Below are 22425 nucleotides of genomic sequence, written 5' to 3'. Positions count from 1 at the left end.
TTACCATTGCTTTGTCCTCCTGCTTGACCTCTTTAGACTCCTGCTTGACCTCTAGGCTACACACGAAAACTAGCGTTCTGAATAAATTAAAATAAAGACGTTTTTTTTTAAATTGCCCGTTACTTGAGGACAGCTTATAATCTAATTGAAGAACATTCATTCAATCTGCTTTTATTTCCTTTTCCTATCTTAGAAATAATGGTTAGGCGCAATATATTATATCGTCAATACTGTGTATTGTATTAACAATATTGTATACTGCATTAATAAAATAATATTGTATTAACAATAAAGAGTAAAACGCAATGAGGAAGTTTTGAAGCCAATAATCTTCAGAAAGTAGAATTTAAACATTTTGGCTATAGATCTAATAAATCCCAGTGTGGGATTTTATAATCCCAGTGTGAATTGCCTGATGCACATTTAAATTTGAAGTGCAGGAAAAGCTTTTGTCGCAAATATCACACTTAAAGGGTTTTTTCCCAGTGTGAATTCTTTGATGCACAATTAAAATTGAAGCTCGACTAAAACACTTCTGGCAAGTATCGCATCTGCAGAGATTTTCAGCACAGTGAATTATTTGATGTCTCTTTGATAGTTCCGCTCTGGAATAAGTTATGCTATAAGAAACACACTTGAAAGGAATACTCTCAGTGATGATTTTTTGATCCTTATTTAAGTTATCAGAAAAGCTCCGTGCCATGTAAGTTGGATGAAAAAAAAAATACAACAAATGAAATATTAATTTTCAATGCTTGGATATTTCACGATTTATTCTAGCAATAAATAATATAAAAAAAATTCCATTGTAAGCGTAAAAAGGGAGCTATTACATTTCAAATGGAATTAAAAGCAAACTAGCTGGCGGTATAATCAGAGTATAATGAATATATTTCAGAAATATAATCAGCATATTTCAAATGGATCAGAAGATGGATGTAAAAGGGTTCAAAAGGAGGAACCTTTTTTCAATTGAGTGCCCTTGAGTACGTGCAAATTTTAAACAGCCACAAGCAGATTGGTGTAGATTTTGTAACTGGAACCCAGCTATAAAATGGCTTTAATCTGAGTACTTCCGTTTATTTGTACGATTTCATGTACTTGAAATCTTTTACAGACACACGGTTTTGACTCAATATTCAGTAGCCGAAACAAATACGATTATTAAATGCTTTTTCAAACTATTTATTTTACTATATTCCTGCAAATATTTATAAAAGTAGGCAACATATTCTTGCATACTTGAGATTTGGCTTTTGTTTAAACACATATGTAAAATTAAGACATACGGAAAACGCTAACTTTTACTTTAGAAAGACTCATTCTTTATGTCTAGATGATTCTGGTAAGGCTAAATGGAATCTGTATGAGCTCTTTGATGTCTAATGAAACTGCACTATTCAGTTAAACTATTCTAAAATTCATTACATTTATATGGTCTATCCCCTGTATGCACTCTTTGGTGCTTATTCAAAGCGCCTGATTCAGTAAAACTCTTCTGACATATTTTGCACTTATATGGTCTCTCACCTGTATGCACTCTTTGGTGCCTATCCAAACTACAAGAGACCGAAAAACTCTTCTGACATATATCGCACTTATATGGTCTCTCACCTGTATGTACTCGTTGGTGCTTATCCAAAGAGCCTGATTGAGTAAAACCCTTCGGACATATGTATCATTTTTATGGACTCTCACCTGTATGCAGTCTTTGGTGCGTTTCCAAAGGGCCTGATTGAGTAAAACCCTTCTGACATACATTACACTTCTATGGTCTCTCACCTGTATGTACTCTTTGGTGTTTATTCAAAGAGCCTGATGGAGTAAACCTCTTATGACATACATTACACTTATATGTTCTCTCACCTGTATGTACTCGTTGGTGCTTATTCAAAGAGCCTAATTCAGAAAACCCCTTCTGACATACATTACACTTATATGGTCTCTCACCTGTATGCACTCTTTGGTGAGTATTCAAATAGCGAGTTTCAGAAAAACCCTTCTGACATACATTACACTTATATGGTCTCTCACCTGTATGTACTCGTTGGTGCTTTTTCAAAGAGCATCATTGAGTAAAACACTTCTGACATACATTACACTTATATGGTCTCTCACCAGTATGAACTCTTTGGTGCCTCTACAAATATCAAGATTCAGAAAAACACTTCTGACAGAGATATAACTTATAGGGTCTCTCACCTGTATGTACTCGTTGGTGTGATTTCAAAGAGCCTGATTCAGACAAACCCTTCTGACATACATTACACTTATGGACTCTCACAAGTCTGTACTCTTTGGTGATTATTCAAATAACATGATACAGTAAAACTCTTCTGACCTAAATATATCTTATATGGTCTCTCAACTCTATGCACTCTATGGTGTGAATTCAAAGCGCATGGTTCAGAAAACCACTTGTGACATACATTACACTTATATAGTCTCTCACCTGTATGAACTCGTTTGTGCTGATTCAAAGATTATGATTCAGAAAAACACTTCTGACAAACATTACACTTATATTGTCTCTCACCTGTATGTACTCTTTGGTGTGAATTCAAAGAGCATGATTCAGAAAACCCCTTCTGACATACATTACACTTATATGGTCTCTCACCTGTATGTACTCGTTGGTGCGTTTTCAAAGAGCTTGTTTTATAAAACCCCTTCTGACATAGGCCTACATTACACGTAGATGGTCTCTCACCTGTATCCACTCATTGGTGCGTTTTCAAAGAGCTTGGTGCAGAAAAAATCTTTTGACAAAAATTGCAGGTGTCACTAATTTCGGATTTTCCGTGTTTTAAAAGCAAATGTTGATTTAAATCATCAACATTTTTACACAAGCATATTGGACAAGTTCCTTCATCGGCTAAATAATTTCCCACAAAGTTTGAGTGGTCTTCCATTACCGCACAACAAATTACACAGTGCTTACTGCTTGTTTTTGGGTGTAATTGCAATATATAAAAAAATTCCTCATTTCCACATGAAGAACATCGCCAGATGGATCTGCTCCATCTAATTTGCTGTTCAACTACTTTGCTGCTCAATTTCTTTAACAATACATCCGGAATTCCTTTTTCGAGTTGGAGCTGTTTTGCAGCATCTGAAAAGTGTACTGAAGTGAACTCTTTCTTTTTGGAATATACAGCTTGTTTATGATTAGAGCTATTACTTAAATCATTTACATTTTCTGATGTATTTGAGTAAACAGGCCCAGCATCAAATTCTTCATTTATTTTTGAAGATCGTATTTCCTGAGACTCATTATCTGAAAACGGCAGGATAGCTCGGTCATCTAAAATAGAAGGCAGATTAAACTTCAGATTTCGGAATAAACTCGATATATAAAAGCAACGACTTGTAAGAAATACTTTTCAAGGTTGCCAAGTTCCAAAAAGAATTCTTTTATTTAGTTTTAATCCAAAACAACAGAATTTTGAAGGATAAAAATTATTTAGAGATAAAGAAACGTCATTTAAGACTACGAAACCAGAATGAAGACTAATGCAATCAATGCAACCAAATTTTTGAAATAAAAATAATTGCAGCTTGTATTATAAACCAAGATTATGAAGGAGGTAGCTTTAGTTTCAAATAAAGTACCTTTTATTTTATTTTTTTCAGTTAGTGCTGCAAGATGGCAACTATAAAAATGAACGTTTTTTTTTAAGTAAAACCAGTATTAAAAGGTTCTGTAAACTATTGTTTTTGCACAGCAACTGTACATGGAACCTGTGTTTAAAGAGACTTCGGAGGTGTCTCATTAGATTGGAAATTAAAAGTTCTAGTCCTTTTTAAGAGCAAAAAGTGACCAAATAAGAACTCTTGCCACCCTTTTCCCCCGTTACCTAGGATGAAAAAACCCCTGCAGGCTCCATGACAGGCCATAAATAATGTAGATTGTAAAGTGTTTAAACATGCGTTTTATATTGGAAAAAGTAGACTTGTGAAATACCTGAGGGTAACAAAATACCCAGAATTATTACGATGAATTATTTATCTTTTTTGGGGTCAAGAAATACCAAAGTAGTCGGAAAAACTGATTAAACTTAAAAAAGTAGGAGGGAGAGAGCGTAATCAAAATCACCCAGTCCCTAAATAAAATTTAAGCTGTTTCAATCATTAAATGATGACAAAATACAAAGCTAATAAATTTATTAATATTCACATCAAATACACCAAGGTGATAAAATCCACGCTACTATCCTTCCCTTATAAATTCCGCAATCAGTTTCGTTATAAATCAAATATTAATTTTATTTTCAGTAGTTCTTCCCAAGACTGATCGAGACACCTATAGTTTTCACTACAAACAAGAGTTTGGCTACTATCCGTTTCCCTAACTGTGAAAATCTAAATACTGTGTATTTGGCACTTTACTAAAACGAATTATATTACAAATTTTTTCTTTTGTACTTATTACAACATTGAAAATAAAATGAAAATTGCAGTGATATAAAATCTTGAGCTGACGAGGTTTCAGCAATTAATATCATTATATATAATATATTCGGTTTAATTTTATTAGTTTTATCAATGACTGTTCAAGAGATACAGGTTTTAGTAAATTGATGATGACGCAATAGGCTTTATACTTTTACAATTACGGAAAGGGGCAGTTGCCAAACTCTTGTTTGTAAATAATATTTGTCCGTTTTAAGCTTGATTTGCACATTCAATTTAGGTTTCACTCGTTTTGAAATTTATTTCTTTATTTATATTAGGTCCTCTTGTATGTTTGTTTGCTATGAATATACATTTGGTTTCTTCTCGTTTTGAGTTTTGTTTATTCTAGGCCTACCACAGGTTCAATTGGTGAAAAATAGGGACTTAGGGATCTCTTTTTAGTCGAAAAAGGGACCTCTCTAGGGACCATTTTGGACGCAAAATGGACCCAAATGGACCCTCGTCGATCGTGCCCTAAATATTTGTTCTGATTCCCACATCACAGCAGAATTAAACTTTATCAAGGACATACTTTTTGGAAATGTGTATCCTATGTTATTTATTAATAGTGTAATTAACTGTAGACTGAAAAGACACTCCCGTAAAATTAATGATAGTTTACCAAGTGAGATGTCTGACAAGCCCTTAAACATAATTTACCTCCCCTATATCCCAAAATCACTACAAATCTTAAAGAAGTTTGCACAAAAAATAATTTGTATATATTATTCACAAATTATTTTAAAATCATAAATTTTCTAAATTTTGGTAAAGATAAAACCCCAGTTACTCGCCAAAGAGAGGTCTATCAAATACCATGCGATTGTGGCAAATATTATATAGGTAGAACACACCAGAATTTAGAAAAGCGCATACAACAGCATAAAGATGATATTGTCAAAGCTCTAAATTATAATATTTCCACTGTTTCATCTGATTCTGCATTAGGCAGCCATATTTTTGAAAATCCTAACCACAATTATTTGAAAAAAACTACGTTTTCTAAAGAGTTAAAGAGGCTGAGTTACAAGGTCGAACCTTAAAACGTACAGGGATTAGGAGGCACAGTTGGGGGGCTGCTGCCCCCAAACCCCCGCTTTCGCAGCCTTTAAATAAAAAAAAGTTTTTTAAACTGAAAGTAAGGAGCGACATTAAATCTTAAAACGAACAGAAATTATTCCGTATATGAAAGAGGCTGTGCCCTCCTCAACGCCTCGCTCTTTACGCTAAAGTTTGACTTTCTCACAACTCTTTTTTTAAACAATAAAAACTTTAGCGTAAAGAGCGAGGCGTTGAGGAGGGCACAGCCTCTTTCATATACGGAATAATTTCTGTTCGTTTTAAGATTTAATGTCGCTCCTTACTTTCAGTTTAAAAAACTTTTTTTTTATTTAAAGGCTGCGAAAGCGGGGGTTTGGGGGCGGCGGCCCCCAACTGTGCCTCCTAATCCCTGTACGTTTTAAGGTTCGACCTTGTAACTCAGCCTCTTTAACTCTTTAGAAAACGTAGTTTTTTTCAAATAATTTCTGCACGTTTTTGTACAGTTTATTACTTATTATTGCTTGACTAACTGTTAGCTGATCGTGTCAGGAGTTGAAGTTGGGGGGCTGGCGCCCCCCCCAAACCCACCGCTCTTGAACATTCTTGTGTTAAGGCTTTTAATTACTGAATACTCAAACCACGGCGTAAAGGGTGCCTCCGAATCCCGGTACGGTTTAAGGTTCGAACTTGTGACTCAGCCTCTGGAACAGCCCCCCCAACTGTGCCTCCTAATCCCTATACGTCTTAAGGGTTGACCTTGTAACACAGCCTCTTTAACTCTTTAGAAAACGTAGTTTTTTTCAAATAATACACATAAACAGGTTAGACATGCATTGTTATTTAAATTGACGCGCAGATATTTTCATAACAAAGCATGTCTAACCTGTTTATCTGTATTATTTGAAAAAAACTAAGGTTTTTCGTAAATGTAATTTCGGTGGATAATTTTTTCGGTCTGAAAATATCAAAAGGCCCTAACAGGTCGAATTCTGCTTCGAATGAGTCCTCATTCAACCGGATCCGTTGCCAACTGTGGCCTGTAGGCGTGGCTAAGAAAAAAAAGAAATGAATTTTAAATGGCTAGCCTATATTTGGTTTTTTGAAAACAGGGAAGGAGTAATCGGATTGAGCTGAAATTTTGAGGATAAGCTTCCGGGCTCTAGGAAAGCTCAACCTCTAAATTTCAGCCCAATCGGACAACGTTAAAGGGGGCTGTGGTGGGAGGGTCCAAACTTCCGGCCCAGTTTACCCCATGAAGATAAAGTCGGAGGAGGATGAAATTTTGCAAGTTTCTTAGTTTGAGCTTGGGCTACAAAATGCGATTACCGCCGTCTCTCTGCGACCTCTAGGACCTGAAATCGCTTAACTTTGTGGTGGGTCGCCTCTTTATAGAGGCACAAGTGTGCCTCCTTTATATACTTTTTGATGAATCCGCCCTTATTAGCAATGACCTAGGCATAAAGCAGGTAGTCCGAGAATCAATTGAAATCAGACTTAAGATTAATAATAATATTTCCTTAAATAGGGACTTGGGGGAATATACACTAAATGCTCTATACACAAATTTAATTAAAAATGATCTTACAAAATATTTTAAAAAACCGATAGACACTAACACAGAACCGGTCACAAAAAGACCTTTGAGGTTAGCTGCCAAAAAGGCTGGATTAGCAATAAGAACGTGTTTTTAATTTATTTTTCTTTCATCTCATTGAATCGCCTTATTTTACCTTACTTTTTATCAGTCCTGGTTGAAATTCGCTGAAGTAAGGATGCTAGGACTGCTTTAAAATTTTTTTTTTACTTTTTTGGTTTTATTGGTCGCATGTTGTTGTGAGTCTTTTTTCTTTCATATATTTTTGTCTTGCTGAGGACGGCCCTTGGACATAGGGCCGAAATATTCATTCAAATTATCTCCACTGTCTTACAAAAAGATTTCCCTTTTGTTCTTCGTACTTTTGTTGTTTGTTACCCAACGTATCTATCACACACAGTTTTGCAGTCCGAGATTGCTCAGTCATCGAAACTCTTTCTTTTCTGAGAACTCACCCAGAAAGTGAGAAACTCCCCTCAATGCTGGCAGACCCATGTGAAATTGCCAAAGCTTTTTTTCACGACTTCAGACTCGTTTGGCTATTTTCCTCCCTGGATCACGTTGTCCCTCTTGTCGTTGACCCTTCCTGACTCCAATGGAAGTCTGAATAACTGGACTAGCTTAAACGCGTCGATTAAAATGTCTTTGTGCGTCGTGATGGGTGACTTCCTCGCAGCATATAATAACTGTGAGCAGAACTGCTTTGAAACTTTATTGGGATGCATAAAAATTAACACTTTCAATAACTGCTTTCTGCCGACTTCATCAATGGTCGTTTTACAGAAATAAGGTCCACGAAATTCAGTTAAAATATAAGCAAACTTAGTTTGCTCAAATGAAAAGTTTTATACCACTGTATCTTGGGACATTTTCCATTTACATCTGCTATTCCGTCTGTGGATTTCCCAAAATAGTCAGACTCAATCATCTTCAGAGCTCATGTAATTTCTGCAATTGTTGTTTCAACCCACACTACATGGACAGTTTTGCTAGTTTGCCGCTCTCCATGATAGATGCTGCCAGAAATGAAGATGATTTGGGATTAACTTTTTGGTGACATTCGTCTGATGTTCAGAAAGTCTGACGTTCTGCAGTAAAGCGTAGGAGCACTTATGGTGTTTTTATCATTAATAATATAATTATAAAATTCATTTATGTATAATATATATTCAAAGCTATTTGAAGGGGCAAAAAAAAAAAGATCTCAAGCAGTGGTTCCCAACCGATTTTGGGCCAAGTCCCACCTAGGCATTTCTAGAATCCCGATGACCCCTCAGGAAATTTAAATTTTGTTACCCAAAATTCTACAAGTATCCACCTGAAGGAAGTTCAAAAGGCCATTAACTTGGTATCTTTTTTCGAGTTGTCCTCTAGGTGTATTTTATGCGAATGAAAATTTCTGTCTGTATGCAACACGTTTCCTACAATGGATGACGTCGTTGCAATATTATCATGTATCTGTTTTTTCGAAGGGTGTACGCCCAGCCTATGACCCACCAAAAATATGCCCATGCCCCCCAGTGGGGTGTATGCCCAATGTTGGGAGTCATGGATCTAGAAGCAAATTAGGGTTGTAATGGACAAAAAAAGGTCTAGAAGAAGGCCATTACCACCCCTACTACACCCCAGTTATCATAACCATTTATTTCTGCCATAATAAGGTTTTTCGCTTGAATTTATGATATTTGAAATGTCTTTTTCATTCTTAAAGTTCCAATATCATTCTTCATAAATTTTCACTTGTCTATAGAGGTTAGTGTGACTCAATTTTCAGTGCACACAAAAAGCATAAATGGACAAAAAAACTCACTTGATTCTAAATTTATAGATATATAAAGACTGGTGATATTTGAAAACATACCCTCGCTCTTGATAGTAGAAATTAAATAAAAAAACAAGTTTTTTAAACTGAAAGTAAGGAGCGACAATAAAACTTAAAACGAACAGAAATTAGTCCGTATATGAAAGGGACTGTCCCCTCCTCAACGCCTCGCTCTTTACGCTAAAGTTTTTTATTGTTTTAAAAAATAAAGTTGTGAGACAGAGTCAAACTTTATCGTAAAGAGCGAGGCGTTGAGGAGGGGACAGCCCCTTTCATATACGGAATAATTTCTGTTCGTTTTAATTTTTATTGTCGCTCCTTACTTTCAGTTTAAAAAACTTGTTTGTTTTATTTAATTTTTGAACGTTTTCGAATAAATACAGCTTTTGATCTTGGCTCACCGTACATGAATAACTAAAACAAAATTTTCATATTAATTTACTTTTATTTAGTTAAATGGCTTTCTCGAAACTTGTTTAATTATATTTACAAACGTTTTTTTTAGTAATAAATATACGTAACTTACGAATTAACTTACTTAACGAACTTCTATATTCATATATTTTTAATTTGTTTATTAGGGGGTTCACCCCCTAGTCAATACCTTGCTCTTTAAGCGAAAGTTCGAATTTTGTTCCAATTCTTTAAAAATGACCGCTTAATCACAAAGGCCGTTAATTAGAATAAATAGCTCTTATGAAAGTACTAAAAAATCTTTGGCTTAAAGAGCGAGGTATTGACTACGGGGTGAACCCAATCATATATGTAATATTTTCTGTTCGTTTGAAGTTTCAATGTTGCTGCTATTGCAGTTGAAATAGTTGTTTTTTTATATTAAATTTCTGATCTTGCCTTAAATAATGCTGGGAAGTCCGGCGTCCCCTTCATAGCAATATCCCTTCCCCCATGAAAACTTCCTTCATGTAAAGATCCTCCCACATAACCCCCGAAACACCCCCCCCCCCACTACCAGGAAAAATCTCCCCTGAAAACGTCTGTATACTTCCAAATAACCAATACTATATGTTAACATTGGGTAAAGTTCATAACTTTCAGTCCTCCCCCCGGGAATTTCGGGGGGTTAAGTCATCCTAAAAGACATACTTATTATATTTTCGAACATGCTGAACAAAATGGCTATCTCAAAATTTTGATCAGGTGACTTTGGGAAAAAAATGAGCGTGGGAGGGGGTCTAGTCGCCCTATATTTTTTTTTGGTAACTTAAAAATGGCACTAGAGCTTTTAATATACATTCAAATGAGCCCTCCTACGATATTCTAGGACCACTGGGTCGATACGATCACCCCTGAAAAAAAACAACAAATACACCCGCACCCGTGATCTTTCTTCTGGAAAAAAATGCAAAATTCCACACTTTTGTAGATGGGAGCTTGAAACCTCTACAGTAGTGTTCTCTGATACGCTGAGTATGATGGTGTGATTTTCATTAAGGTTCTATAAATTTTAGGGGGTCTTTCCTCCTTTTTTCAAAAATCAGCCAAATTTTCTCAGGCGCCTAACTTTTGATGGGTAAAATTAAACTTAATAAAACTTATATATTTGAAATCAGCATTAAAATCTGATTCTTTTGATGTATCTATTTGTATCAAAATACCGTTTTCTAGAGTTTCGGTTACCATTGAGCCGGGTCGCTCCTTACTTACAGTTTTATTATTATTTTTTTCCAGAGGCACTTCATATGGAAGGGGTCGTTGTATAAATCTCAAAGGAGACTCATTCAATTGGAAAACAAGTTTTAGTACATTTTTTAAGGGTCAAAAGTGATTTGAAGGCATCTAACACACCTTCTAACCACATCATGTCCCCCAACACATACACTCAAAATTTTGATAGAGGCCACTGTGTTCTAAATAGTCGATTTCAAGATAGAATTTATGTTTAAATGGAGGACACTTCCCCCATAGCCCTCAGGGCCAGGGTTGTAAGTTATGGCTTGGGGGAATACAAGGTTTTTATAGATAGCTTTGTCGTAGAAACTTAAAAAAGGACTCATTCGATCGGAAATTCAAAGTGCTAGTGCCCATTTTCATAGTCGAAAATGATTGGAGGGCAACTAATCCCCCTCTCACTCCCCCCTTTCCCCCACCTGTATCCACTCAACATGTGGATATAGCCATTTTGTTCAACTGCGAGGAAACTTCGTAACGGTATGTCTGTGAGTATTAAATCCACCTACCCCCCCTCAGGGCACGGGGTATAATTTATGCCCTGGGGGCATATAAGTTGTTTTTTTTTTATAGAAAGTGTTTTATTGGGTAATCAAAAAAGGTCTCATTAGACTGGAAATTTAACTGGCTAGTGCCCTTTTTAATAGTCAAAAGTAAGCGGAAGGCAACTAACTCCCCTTCCATGCCCATCATTTTCCTCACACACCCCCAATCAAAATTCTGAGATAGCCATTTTGTTCAACGTAGTTGAAAGTTCTGGAATTTATATCTTTGAGCAGGACACTCCTCCCAAAGGCTTCAGGGCAAGGGTTATAAGTTATGCCCTGGAGGCATATATGGTTCTTATGGAAGGAATGCTTGTACAAACTTCAGAGAGGGCTCATTAGATTAGAAATTGAAAGTTCTACTTCACTTTTTAAGCGTCAAAACATATCGGAAGTTAACCAGCAACCCCCCCCTCCCCACATGCTTTTCTCCCACCTGCATTCGATAAAAATTTGGAGATAGCTATTTTGTTAAAAGTAGTTCAAAGATCATAGAACAAAAACTTCGGTGTCAACACAACCCCCCAGGGATTGGGGGCAGGCATTGTACGTTATGCCCAGGGGGAAAATATGGTTCTTACGGAAGGGATAATCGTATAAACTTCAAAGAGGGCTCATTTGATTGGAAATTGAAAGTTCTAGTTCACTGTTGCAGAGTCAAAAGAGATTGGAGGGCAACTAGCCCCTCCCCTCCAAGCCCTTTTTTCCTCAAACCCATCCAATAAGAACTTTGAGATAGCTATTTTTTCAAAATAGTTCAAAGACCATGTAGCGAACACTCCGGGGTCGACACAGCCCTCCAGGGCTCACGGGCGGCCGTTGTACGTTATTCCCTGGGGGACTCTCTAGTTCTCATGGAAGGGCTCATTTGATTGAAAATTAAAAGTTCTAGTTCAGTTTTTGAGAGTCAAAAGAGATTGGAGGACAACTAGCGCCCCCCCCCTCCCAAGCCCCTGTTTGCCCCAAATCCTCGGATAAAATTTTGAGATAGCCATTAATTAAAAAATTCTTCAAAAGTCAGATAACAAAACTCAGGTGTCGACACAACCCCCTAGGGCCCGGGGGCTGGCAATGTAAGTTATGCCTTGGGGCATAAAAGGTTCTTATGAAAGGGGATGCTTGTATAAACTTCAGAGAAGGCTCATTTGATTGGAAATTGAAAGTTCGAGCTCACTTTTTAATAGTCAACAGAGATCCACGGGCCCCTAGCCCCCCCCCCACGGCTTCTTTTTCCAAACCCATCTGACGACATTTTCTTAAAAATAGTTCAAAGGTCGGATAAGAAAAACTCAGGTGTCGACACAACCCCCCAGGGCCCAGGAGAAGGCGTTCTAAGTTATGCCCTGGGACATAAATGGTTCTTATGAAAGGGATGCTTGTATAAATTTCAGAGGGCTCAATTGATTGGAAATCGAACTTTCTAGTTCCCTTTTTAAGATTTGAGAGATTTAAGGTCAACTAGCCCCCAGCCCTTTTTTCCCAAACCCATCCGCTACAACTTTTGAGATAGCCAGTTTTTGGAAATTTTTTCAAAAATTATATAACAAAACTCCGGTGTCAATACAAACCCCCAGGGCCCGGGGGGTAAGCGTTGTAAGTGTTGTCCTGGGGGCGCATATAGTTCTTATCAAAGGGATACTTGTATAAACTTCAGAGAGGGCTCATTTGATTGTTTAAATTGATAGTTAGATTCTTAAGATTCAACAGATATCTTCGGGCCCATAGCTGCCCCCCCCAACCTATTTTACCCCCGCCCCTGCGCTAAAATTTTTGTAATAGCCCGTTCCACAAAAAAATTTACAAGGTAAGTTAAGAAAAACTCATGTGCTGATGCAACCCTCCCGGGCCCAGAAACAGGCATTGTAAGTAATGCTCTGGGGTATATATAGTTTTTATGAAGGGATGCTTGTATAAACTTCAGAGAGGGCTCATTTGATTGGAAATTGAAAGTTCTTGTTCACTTTTTAAGGGTCAAAAGAGATGGGACGGGCAACAAGCCCCCCTCCCTCCACGCCCTAAATGTACCAGATAAAAATTTTGAGATAGACATTTTGTTAAAAATAGTTCAAAGTTCAGATAACAAAAACTCCGGTGTCGACACGGCCTCCCTGGGCCCGGGGATAGGCGGTGTAAGTTATAACCTGGGGCCATGGATGGTCCGCTTGTATAAACTTCATAGAGGTTTTATTTGATTGGAAATTGAAAGTTGTAATTCACTTTTTAAGAGTCAAAAAAGATCAAAAGGCAGCTAGCCTCCCCCCACGCCATTTATTTTTTCCCAGCGGCACTTCATATAGAAGGGGCCGTCGTATAAACCTCAAAGGGAGCTCATTCAACGCCTTCCCCGGGCCCTAGGGGGTTGCGTCGACACAGGAGTTTTTCTTATCTGACCTTTGAACTATTTTTAACGAAACGGCCATACGTAAGACAAACAGAAATTAAATAAACAATCAATGCAAACAAACAGAAATTATCTCCTGTTAGTAAAGTTGTTTGTATTCATGCAGTAAAACTGTTAGTACAGTGCGAAATTAGTGATCCCTAGGTTTTTTTTTTATTAATTTCGTAATCGGATGTGGACTTATATTATTTGACCTACATATTACATTAACCTACTACATATATATTTTGATTGGAATACTAGCCTGTCCCTGACTATGATAATTAAACTGAGCAATGACCGATCAAAATAGGAAGATTATTTTAAATCCATTACTGAACTTTGTCACAAGATCTATGCTTGATGGTGCAATAATTGACCTGATTATCGGAAAAGCTGTAAGTTTTTTTGGTCATGGTACTATTATCAGTGCTAAAGAGTTGCTGCATAAGGAGCTGAATATTCAGAGCCGATGTGTGAAACATGCAAAGGATGAAGATAATGTATTTGATATTTGTAAACAGTTAAATCAGACGGCAAAGAATAATTTGCCTCTTCCCACTTTTGTTATATTCTCGCCTTCTGAAACCCTAACACTCGGGGGGCAGTCTTGGCTACTTTAGTCTCGAAAGTTAATGAACTCTCTCGGGAAATTGACGGCTTTTTAGAGAATGCGACGCATTCAGGCCTGTTTGATCAGCTAGAATTGATACCAACGTAACAATTAACCATGCCCCAGCTCCTACGTTGGCCGTTATATTAAAAAACTGTCCTGAAAACCTTACCTCACATAATTCTCTTATGTACTTAATCTATAAACTTTGCCCTGTGGACTCAGTTTAAATAACTTAACTTAAAAAATCGACTTGGGAATGGAAACTTGCTGTTAAGTCAAAGCGTGCAGCGAACAAAATAGCCGAGAATGCTAAAAACAGTGCATTAGGTATCTCAGTGAGTGTAAAATCCCCACAGTTTATATGGATCCTGACAGGCATACCGATGAAATACGATGAGAATCAAGTAAAATCTCTTGTACCAAATTGCATGAAAGTTTCACAGTGCGGAAAGTCCCGAGTGTTCAAGGTCTACTCTTAGTGAAAAAAAACCTGGATCAGTTCTTGAAAATTTCTGTGAAAGTTGGCTGCGAAAAGCTTTCTGCACAAGCATTTGTCTATCTCCCAACGCGTTGTTTCTCGTGTCATAACACTTGGCATCTGGCCTTGCAGTGCTCTAGTCGGGCCCTCTGCTCTCGCTGTGGATCATGCGATCACACCTCAAACGGTGCCTCTCCGTGTTCCGAAAAAATGTTCTGTCTAGAATGTAAAGTTACCGGCCATACTTATTACAGTGTAAAGTGTCCCAATAACAGTCAACTAGCAAGGCCCATGGTATGACATGGATGTGTCTACTACTACGCAAGCTGTACTTTCGTGGACTATTAATGGTGGACTTCAAGTCAAAATTCCTTTGATAAAAGGTTTGCTTTCGCATTGTGATTGCAAGAGTATTTTTTGACGAGTCATAGTTTAGGCCTTCTGAAAATAGAAAATAATTTTACTAGCTATTCGATGCCTGCTAAACGATCCGCTTCCAGTGGCCGCCCCTCGGGTGGTATTAGGATGCTTGTTAGGACCTCGTGCCAGTCGAGTATTTTTGATTCATGTGATTTTTTTTTCTTGCTGTCCGTGTAGAAGAGTATGTTATTGTAAACGTCTATCTCCCGACATATTACCGCAATGACCGATCGGAATTTTTATTTACTTCTGCGTGTGAGAAACTAGGATCTTGCCTTTCGAAGATTCGCCTGTTAGGTAAGTGTTTTATTATTATAGGAGATTTTAACTGTAATTTAACTGACGCCTCGTTATTGCGTACTTCTATTTTGTCTGGTATTTTTGACGATTGGCTAAGAATATTGCCTAAAGATCTTGATTACACTTACACACACAATTGTCACGTGTCGAACCTTGACCATGCAGTTTTTTCTATAAATCTCCAAGTGTCACCTGTTCACGTCGTTACTGAGTTCCTACTATCAGACCACCATCCAATCAGTCTACTCCCACCAAACAACCACATCAACCCCATACCCAATTTTACAGGGATTGGGAAAACATCCAAGATGATCTTTTTGCTGCAGTTACTAATTGTGTCCTACATAAAATTCATGTTCCGTTCAAGGTGCTCAAGGATAATCCCCAAGTTGATGCAAATGAAATACGAGTGTTGCAGATTAATGATGGAACCGACAGCAGCAGCAGCAACGATATACGAGTACCCAATGTGTAGCTGTGGAAATTACCGCTGGCTGTAGATCTTATGTCTTGAATGGGACATTATGTATGCGAGATACGTGATATCATTAAGCAAGTTTAAGCAGGAGGAGCAACTCATGTTTTGCTGGAAAAGTGAATATTCTCCATATAAATAAACTTCGGTCAGCATTAGATGTCCTATCGAAATATATTGATGAGAAGAAAAATGCATTAGTGAATATTATTATTGTAGTTATTTTGAAAGAAAATGTTCCTGAATAACGGGTATTTTTTCTTTTTCTAAACCGTAATTGTATGCGTTTCCTGCAGTAGAAAAAAGAAATTCTAGTCATTTTGAAGTTGGTCGTACGAGAGTGATGACTCTAAAAAAAATTGATAGATTCGAGAAAGAACGAATCATGAGGAATCTAGTTCTTATGGATAAAAATTTTGTTCTAGAATATGGTTTTCTTGAGTTTTATATTCAAATGAAGATGTTTTCTCGGGGAACGCTTTTTGATATAATGAAGACTGATTCTCCATCATTAGACTATTGTATGAAGCTTCTATTACGTCATCGAAGCGCATTTACAAAGTTTATTGATGCGTTGATAAAGTCACGACAAAAGGATATTGTGGATACGCTTTTAAGCATTATATTTGAAATTTAAAACCTTTTTTGTGAGATAGATAGTGATCAAGGATGATATACTCCTCTATTTCTCTATTTCGGACAATTTTTTTCGTTTCTAGGTCCGTTTAATTGTGGTAGTGAGAGCGTCAACACATGAAAAAATGTTCCATACTGGTCCATTATCTGTGTACACACTGGGCATCTGGTTATCGTCAATTGAGAGTTTAATAATGATTGATGAGTATGATGAAAAGTGTATATTGTGCAACCTGAGTAATGTGCATAGAGGATATGCTTTACAAAATAAAGGCTGTAATTCCTGTCTTCAGGGGGTGTGTGACTCTCATCCTAGAGGCCAACTATGCTCCAATTGTCATTATGATAAATGTAATTAGTGGGAGAATACATATCCCGGTATGAATGGAAAGAGTCCTAGCCGTGATTTTGGTTTATTGCTACGAGATTGGTATTGTCATGGTTTTAGATTGTTCTGGGAGGAGTACCCGGGTCAACAATTCAACTGTTGGAACAACAAAAGAATATGGTTTCTACGTCATCGTTTTGAAGACACAGCGTGTTATGATTATAACCACACTGGTTTTGTATTTGACTGTGACGGAATATGATTCAACACTTGAGGACACTGTTTGTTAAATTGCTTCAAATAAGCAAATCGAAACATGTGAATTCTATAGAATGAATGAGAAGAGTATAATTGACTATACAAAGAGATATGACAAGAGTGAAGTCACACTCTACTGTAGAAAATGTGACCCTGACATTGCAGTACATCAGGATCAGTACACTGTCAATTTAGATATTCTACCTGCACTACTTGTTGTCAACAAAGACCTTGTAGCGTATGAATTATAAGGAAAAGAAAAGTCGTTTTAACATGTTAATAGATAGTTCTTATTAATAAACAATTTCACATAAATCCTTATAGCATTTAATTATTATGGCAATAAAATAAAAATTAAATGAACTTTTAAGTATATTATCCACTAGAAAGTCGTTCAATTGAGGTAAGTCAACTTAGATGTTGAGAAACTGCTTATAGGTGTAGCCACGACATCTGAACATGAAAAAGAGTAGTGCATGAAAGCCACATGTCTTATTCATTAAATACTTTACTATTCGTTGATTTTGAATAGTGTTTTCCCCCCTACTTTCAATAAAGCTGCTGATGTATCGAGCGTAGAATTTATACGATAGGCAAAGAGGATAAAAAACCTCAATATTCTTCGCTGTTTGAAAGATGCATAGCCAATTACCGGTATTCAGAGTCGATTGAAGGCTATAAACAATGGTTAGGGTATTGTTAACACTTGGAACCTTTTCAATGAAGTTCGAAGGTAGGCAGTAGAACTTGTACTGGGACATATATGGATCCATAGTAAATACTTTGATTATTTGATTTGTGTTCATGGTGCAAGGTCTAGTAGAACACTGCCATCGGGTGTGAATTCCCAATAGGTTTCAAATTGACTCAGTGATATTAACGTGATGCTCTCAGCCAGATAATTGGCAAATGTACACTCTAAATGTACATTCCCTTTTCGTACTATGGTCATATCCTGTGTGCCTGACAAGTCCAAAACAATAACCCCATGATTTTTTGAAAAAATTGACTTGGTTATTTCATTTTCAAATTGCTGAGAGTCATGATCTAAAGGTTGCAGGGCCAACTTTTTGCGAGTTTTATAGAATTTGTTGTCAAATATTAAAGGGTACAGTGGAATACCCGTCGCTTGGCACATATGGCTACATAGATCAAAAAAATTATACTAATGGGCGGATGCTTTCCAGGATCAAACAGTACTACCGCCGTTTAAAAAAAATAAGGCAAGTTTTGACGGAACTTCTCCATTGCCAAATAATAAATTGGTATTGCTACTAGAGTCGGTGGCACTATTACGTTGCTTAGTGATTGCTTGTAAACCAGGAAGTTTGATGTTGTTACTATTGGTTCTTAGATTTTCCGCTGTAAACGCAACAGAGCTCATAACCCGTTGTTTTCAAACATGCAGACTTGCCGTTGTGATACGTAAATTTGCATCAGTTCCTTCAGAAAGTGTTTTTCTCAAAATGAAATTCGATGGGGCCATCTGCAACTCTATGTCAATCTTAACATTGGGGTTAGCCATTGTGATATTTTGAATATCTCGTTATTTAATTTCCCAATCAGATTATACTCCTGGGTGACTGCAGTAGTCAAATCACCGTTAGCAACAACACCTGATCGATATTCATAACCCAATTATTGTTCTATCAACTCTTTGTATGCCTTTGGTGTCATCATAATAATTTGTATATAGCTTGCATATTTTGATAAATCATTGCTAGTGATAACCAATATTCCAGTCATCAATATATTAATTTGTTTGAATAGGTTGTGTAGATTACAGTTTTTATAGGAGAGACCATCGCCGGCAGTTGGAGTTTTATTATCTGACTTTTTCTTCACCAAAACATTTAATTCAATAAAGTTTGACTGCAACTCAATAAAATAGTCTTCATTGGAAAATATTTGAAAGTGTAAATTTTCCAAGAGGAGTTGTTAGGGGTGAACTTACTCATAGTAGCCATACTTCAGGCTGACATCAACATTTTCAGCATTGAATAGTTTTAATGAGGAACTAATTGATGGATATCATTCCTTGTGGGGGAGATAAGTCAGCTTAAGAGAAGAAATCCTTCTTTGATCTAACAATCTTTTTCTTTTCTTCTTCTGCTGCTTATTGGTCTTCCTTGTTTTATTCCTCAAAGTCCTTGTTGATGTCCTTTGCTTCCTGCCTGGGTGAATACTGATGAGTGAATGACGCGAACACATCCTTTTCAATCCCTTCCAATTTTGTCGATATTTTAGGTGCTCCTTAACGGCCCTTGCTGAAGATCTAATAATTTCCTTAACACTCTCCTTTAAACTCTTGCCCGAACCCCAGTCCTGTAGTGTAGAGGCAGCACAATTTGACGCAGCAGGAACAAGATATTTTCTGGCAAGGGGTAGTGCAGAACGAAATAGCCTAGCAAACCAGCTACCTTCACCATAGCCAGGACATTGTAGTATGCCCCTTGTAGTAGTCCCATCCATTGACTATTTGACGTGGACTCAAAGTACCAACATAACAATCAATATCGGTACAGACAAATGGAGTACTCATATACTTCATTTTAGGTGATTATTCCGTCGTTGACAATAGGTCGAAACTAACATGTAATTACTGCTAATCTCTATTCTGTAGCTAGAGATTACCCAGTTCACTTCTTATTGTGAACTGACAGAATTCCAAATAGGTAGTGTTCACATGAGCATACTAAAGATGCCTTATATTATAGTGATGAACAAGCTCATGAGTTGTTTTTCGTTCAAGAAAATGTAAGAGGGGGTTATTTGAATTACCGAACCTCGATGTTTCCCCAAAGGATTCATAGAGAAATATGCAAGATTCCGAGGCAAAGCCAGGCGGATAATAATCAAATAAAACTTAATACGTCCCGTAAACGGTGCCAGTACTTTCCCCATTTATTATAGTCTGCTTAAAGCCAAAAACAGCTCTCAGATCGTAATTGAGATTAATTGCTTTAGTATCAACAGATAAGCTAAAGTAAATCCTATCACATTTCAATTGATAATTAAAACTAAATGTATCATTTCTACGATATGAGAATTTTTTATTGATTGCATGACAAAAATACCTCATCTTATAAAATCCAATGTATTTCAATTTGGCCAGTGGATATATACTAGATTTAAGTGTTTAAATCCATTCATAGTCTACATAGCCCAACCCATTCATAGCCCAGTTAAGTGGGATATCTTTTATATCATGCATACGATCCCTGCTTAGGATCTCATAGGTAATTTTGAGAATATGATTGACAAGAGCCACTGCATGTGCACCGTCAATCTCGATGGCAGGGGAGAGTTCTGTCCCAAAATCACTTGCCATAATCAAGTCACTGTAGAGAGAGTTGCAAAAGCTTGACATTAAATTTACATAGAGATTACTGGTTATTGTCAATATCTTCAATACCGATCGAAGAACCAAAATCAGAGTTGTATCCTTGCCACCAAACAAGTAACTGTTTCTGAATCCTTCGAGTGCTTTTTTTTAATATTTTTTTAACTTGATAGATTTCTCTTGCCTTTTTAACTTTTAGTAGTTCCTAGTGTTAAGAGACGCCAAGAATCCAATCATCTTTGGCACTATGCCAGCGATCAGGTATGGGCTCAGTATCTAGAATTTTTTCAACTTTAAAAAGTTCCGATGCCCTAAAGTAAGTCACATTTTCAAAAACACTAGTTTTTCCAATAATTTGATTATTATCATAAACATTGAGTTGATTTTTCTTTTTCTTGACAGTCGATTCATTGGAATACGGCTTACGAAATGTGTAAATTGCGTAATAATCAGAATATAGATCTTTCGTCTACGCAAAATCGGACAGTGATTAGTAAGGTCGTTGATTATAAATGAGCATGATTTTATTTAGATCAGTAACAAAAGCCTGTGTATTTTCTAATGTACAATATCTCGATATTAGTAGTCAAAGAGTTCTTATCGATCGTTCGACCAATGCACATTTAATAGGTAGGACTGTGACTATGATAGCCCAGTGAACTATATTTCTTAAGTACTTTTACAAATAGGGGATTAACAAACTAACTACCGCGATCCATTGGAATTTTTTTATATGAATCCTGTTCGAGAATAATTTCAATAGCTTGAATAACTTCAACACCTCTCTTTGATTCCACGAGAATTGAATATGTATAGCGACTGTAAACACAGAATGCAAGTATAATGCATATGTGCAGTGTATTGTATTGTCTTTGAAGCTCAACTAGAGCCAGGAGATCTGCTTGCATTGTATGCACTTGGTCAAAGGCATTAGTTTTTTGATATTGATTGGCACGAAGTCTATGATTTTTATGCAGAGTGTAACTTGATTTATTTTGTAAATAGTCTTGTACACTTTTAGTGTGAACACCAGCGACTTTTGAAAGAGTACTGTGGGAACTTAAACTCCCCGCCTCACCAGTATTTTCATAAACACCTTTCAGAACTTCAACCATTTTGAACGTAAACACGTTGTGTAACGTCCGCTACCCTTTTGTATACTGGCCGGTGGTGGTGGTAATGGTGACGTTGACTTGATACGTCTTCGTTTTTGTATAGCTATCAGCGATGTGCTGGTATTTTCCAAACTTGATTTAAATTCTTTTTCATGTTCATTTTTTAATTATGTTGTTGTTGATGATGATGACGATGATACGTGTTCATTTAATTTTTTTAGAATTCGTATATTGCCAATAAGACTTTTGGGAACGCTTAATGTCTTTATGAAATTTTATAGATGCTCGTCAAATAATAATATTCCTGTAAGATTTTTTACCATATCCTTGATTCAATCGAGTGGATTATAGCTCTTGCCCTGAATTATTATCCCTTCCTCATTGTTCTCAACTCGAATATGATGTTAACGACTTTCCAAGAGATAGGATAGGAGTTGTGTTCTTGTTTGACGATACGAGTGGGGCATTCGAGTGCCAATGGTCGAGGCACTCAAACCAATGTCCTCCTTCGTCGGGTGTGTTCCAGCAGCAGCAGCAGACCGTCGAGGAGATGATTCTTTCTTGTAGTCAGCAGCAGCAGTGAGCAATAACGCAAAAATATCCAATTGTGTCAAGTTGATGAAGATCGTATCGTATTAATGACAGGTGTTTATCATACTAAATATTTTCATTGTCAAGGACTTTACTCCGATTGTTCTCAAAGTATTCGACGGGTGAGAGAGCGAGTTCTATTGGAGTCAATTTATAGGGTTTTGCCATTATCTCTGTCTTTAGAGAAAACTATGTACAAGTCCTGCAATTATTGGCAGTAAAAGTGTGAAAAAGCTACCGCCCACCTGAAGAAGTCGTTTCCTCTTGAAATTATTTCCTTTCTTTTTAGAAGTCCATGTACTTACTCAGGAACGATGTTGCTTTGTATGCTGCTTAACT

The 22425-nt window shown here is 36.9% G+C and overlaps 2 protein-coding genes across 2 annotated transcripts in view; one reads left to right on the top strand and one right to left on the bottom strand.

Moving 5' to 3' along the window:
• The window catches only part of LOC148941409 (cryptochrome-1-like), a 118477-nt gene that overhangs the window by 47566 nt on the left and 48486 nt on the right, over nt 1-22425 (top strand). The gene's annotated exons all lie outside the window — the stretch shown is intronic.
• Nucleotides 2721-13566, bottom strand: LOC148941410 (uncharacterized). The gene is made up of 3 exons (XM_089104567.1): nt 13538-13566; nt 8952-8998; nt 2721-3304 (listed from the first exon to the last, which is right to left on the bottom strand). The coding sequence occupies exons 1-3, from the start codon at nt 13564-13566 to the stop codon at nt 2721-2723; spliced, it is 660 nt and encodes a 219-aa protein (XP_088960693.1).

This window comes from Artemia sp. Qi Xiang Cuo, chromosome 18, assembly GCF_049724085.1.
Source record: "Artemia sp. Qi Xiang Cuo chromosome 18, ASM4972408v1, whole genome shotgun sequence".
Lineage (NCBI taxonomy): Eukaryota > Metazoa > Arthropoda > Branchiopoda > Anostraca > Artemiidae > Artemia > Artemia sp. Qi Xiang Cuo.
The sequence above is the reverse complement of the archived record's forward strand: the minus strand, read 5'-3'. Positions and strand labels throughout refer to the sequence as shown.